This window comes from Acyrthosiphon pisum, unplaced genomic scaffold, assembly GCF_005508785.2.
Source record: "Acyrthosiphon pisum isolate AL4f unplaced genomic scaffold, pea_aphid_22Mar2018_4r6ur Scaffold_21178;HRSCAF=23236, whole genome shotgun sequence".
NCBI lineage: Eukaryota > Metazoa > Arthropoda > Insecta > Hemiptera > Aphididae > Acyrthosiphon > Acyrthosiphon pisum.
In genome coordinates, this window is record NW_021770616.1 from 40,443 (window position 1) to 42,403 (window position 1,961).

The window sequence follows — 1,961 nt, forward strand, 5'->3', positions numbered from 1 at the left end:
TTGTTCTATTGGTAAGTATCTACTAAGTTTTACTTGGATAAATAGTTTTTGAATTTTAACCTGTTAAATTTAGTTTAAAAATTAAAAGGTAGCTATAATATCTATCAATAGTATAAAATAGTATAAAATATATTATACATTTGTACCTTGTTGCCACTATGTGTCTATGTTCTATGTAGGTACCTATATTAAGTTTACTTAGTTTAAATATATTGTAGTACTCCCAGATGATCCAAGTTCCAGTGTAAATTGTAATGAGCCAGTAGAAGAGATTATGTCTAACTCAAGTTGTTTAAATGAAACTGGTTGGTACAAATGTTTATATTAATGTTATTTTAATTGTAACAAAACAATTTTGATTATCTATTTTTTTAAATGTATTACCTTGTTACAGGACGGCCAAACATTTTATCATTTGATCCAAAGTTATTTACTTTGGTAAAGAATTTATCAATTGAAGAAAAAATGTCTTTAATTCGTAAACCATTTCAGCCTGAGAAGCATGAACTTCCTGGTGGAAATTTTCCTCAGGAACATGGACATCGTTTTAATAGTAACCAGTATTATAAATCTTTGCCAAATGGTGGTCGTCTTTGGAGAGGTTGGTTGAGCTATTCTCTGAGTAGTAAACGATTTTATTGTTTACACTGCATGTTCTTTGGGAAAAATGCTCAGAAATCTTGGATTTATGATGGATTTCATGCTTGGCAACGTCTTACGGATATAAGTGTACATGAAAAAACAGAAGTTCATATCAATGCTTCAATTGTTGTGAAAATGAAATGTTCATCAATGGCTGTTCTTCCACAAATGTATGCAAGTAAAAGAAATCAAGTAGCAGAAAATCGTGAAATAGTTCATATTTTAATTGATATAACACTGTTTCTTGGACAACATTCTTTACCATTTAGGGGTCATCGAGAAGGCTGGTCTGAGCAAATAAAAGGCAATTTTAAAGACTTAGTAAAACTTTTATGTAAATTTTCTCCTAGCTTGGGCTGTTTATATAGACCGTCTTCAAATACATGGAAGAAATCAAATTAACTTCATCTCATGGCAGAGACAGAATCAATTGATAAATTCTGTTTCAAAATGTATAAAAATATCTATAAAAAAAGAGTTAGATCATAACAAATTTTTTAGTGTTTCAATTGATACTACGTTTGATAGCTCTAGAAGAGAACAACTGGCATTTATAATTCGTTATGTTTGTATATTTGAACGTTCTCCGGTTATACGAGAACGTTTATTAGGACTTAAAGAAACATCTACTACCACCGGTCGACAATTATTTTCCGTGTTCCAAGATATATGCATGGAGAATGATTTGGATTGAAAATTGCTGCTTGTTGGTCAATCATATGATGGAGCCAGCAACATGCGGGGTGAATATGAAGGACTACAAGCTTTAATCAGAGAAATAAACCCAGCAGCAATTTATACATGGTGCTATGCACATAGACTTAGTTTGGTTGTTGTTCAAATGTCAAGCTGTTCAGCTAATGCAGTTGATACATTTGGGAATCTGGAGCAATTGTATGCACTGATTTCAACTAGTAAAAAGCGCGTAGCGATATATGAAAATATGCAAAAAGAAAGAAATCCAAAAGCAAGAGTGCATAGACTTAAAAGAGTAGAAACCACTCGTTGGATGTCATACTCGTCAGCACTGAATACAGTATTATTAACATATGACATAGTCATAAATACATTAGAACAGATAAAAATAACTGAAAATGCAGACTTCAAAGCCAGATCTAAAGCTACGGGCTTAATAGATTTCTTTTTGTCAGAAAGATTTGTTTTGACAGCAATCTGTTATAAAAATCTATTCAATATTTTAGACCCAGTAACAAAAATGTTTCAAAGTCAAGATATTGATTTACTAGGTGCAGTAAATAGTCTTCAAGCAGTCTCGAGCAGCATCAAACGCTTGAGATCTGATGATGCATTTAACGACT

At 31.8% G+C, this 1,961-nt stretch overlaps 2 protein-coding genes across 2 annotated transcripts in view; both read left to right on the forward strand.

Annotated features, from left to right (window-relative positions):
• Positions 1-274: 274 nt before the first annotated feature.
• LOC103309833 (zinc finger MYM-type protein 5-like) lies at positions 275-1,336 on the forward strand. Its single transcript, XM_008186316.1, has 3 exons — positions 275-305; positions 395-925; positions 993-1,336. The coding sequence occupies exons 1-3, from the start codon at positions 275-277 to the stop codon at positions 1,334-1,336; spliced, it is 906 nt and encodes a 301-aa protein (XP_008184538.1).
• Positions 1,337-1,378: 42 nt separating this feature from the next.
• Positions 1,379-1,961, forward strand: part of LOC103309832 — a 3,642-nt gene continuing 3,059 nt past the window's right edge. The window contains exon 1 of the mRNA XM_008186315.2: positions 1,379-1,894. Within this exon, the coding sequence (XP_008184537.2) occupies positions 1,379-1,894 (516 nt within the window). The remainder of the gene's footprint in view (positions 1,895-1,961) is intronic.

Coding starts and splice junctions, on each gene's coding strand:
- LOC103309833 (XM_008186316.1), top strand. CDS start 275: ATGTCTAACTCAAGTTGTTTAAATGAAACTG. Junction 306..394: donor AAGTTGTTTAAATGAAACTG/GTTGGTACAAAT, acceptor ACCTTGTTACAG/GACGGCCAAACATTTTATCA. Junction 926..992: donor ATTTAGGGGTCATCGAGAAG/GCTGGTCTGAGC, acceptor ATTTTCTCCTAG/CTTGGGCTGTTTATATAGAC.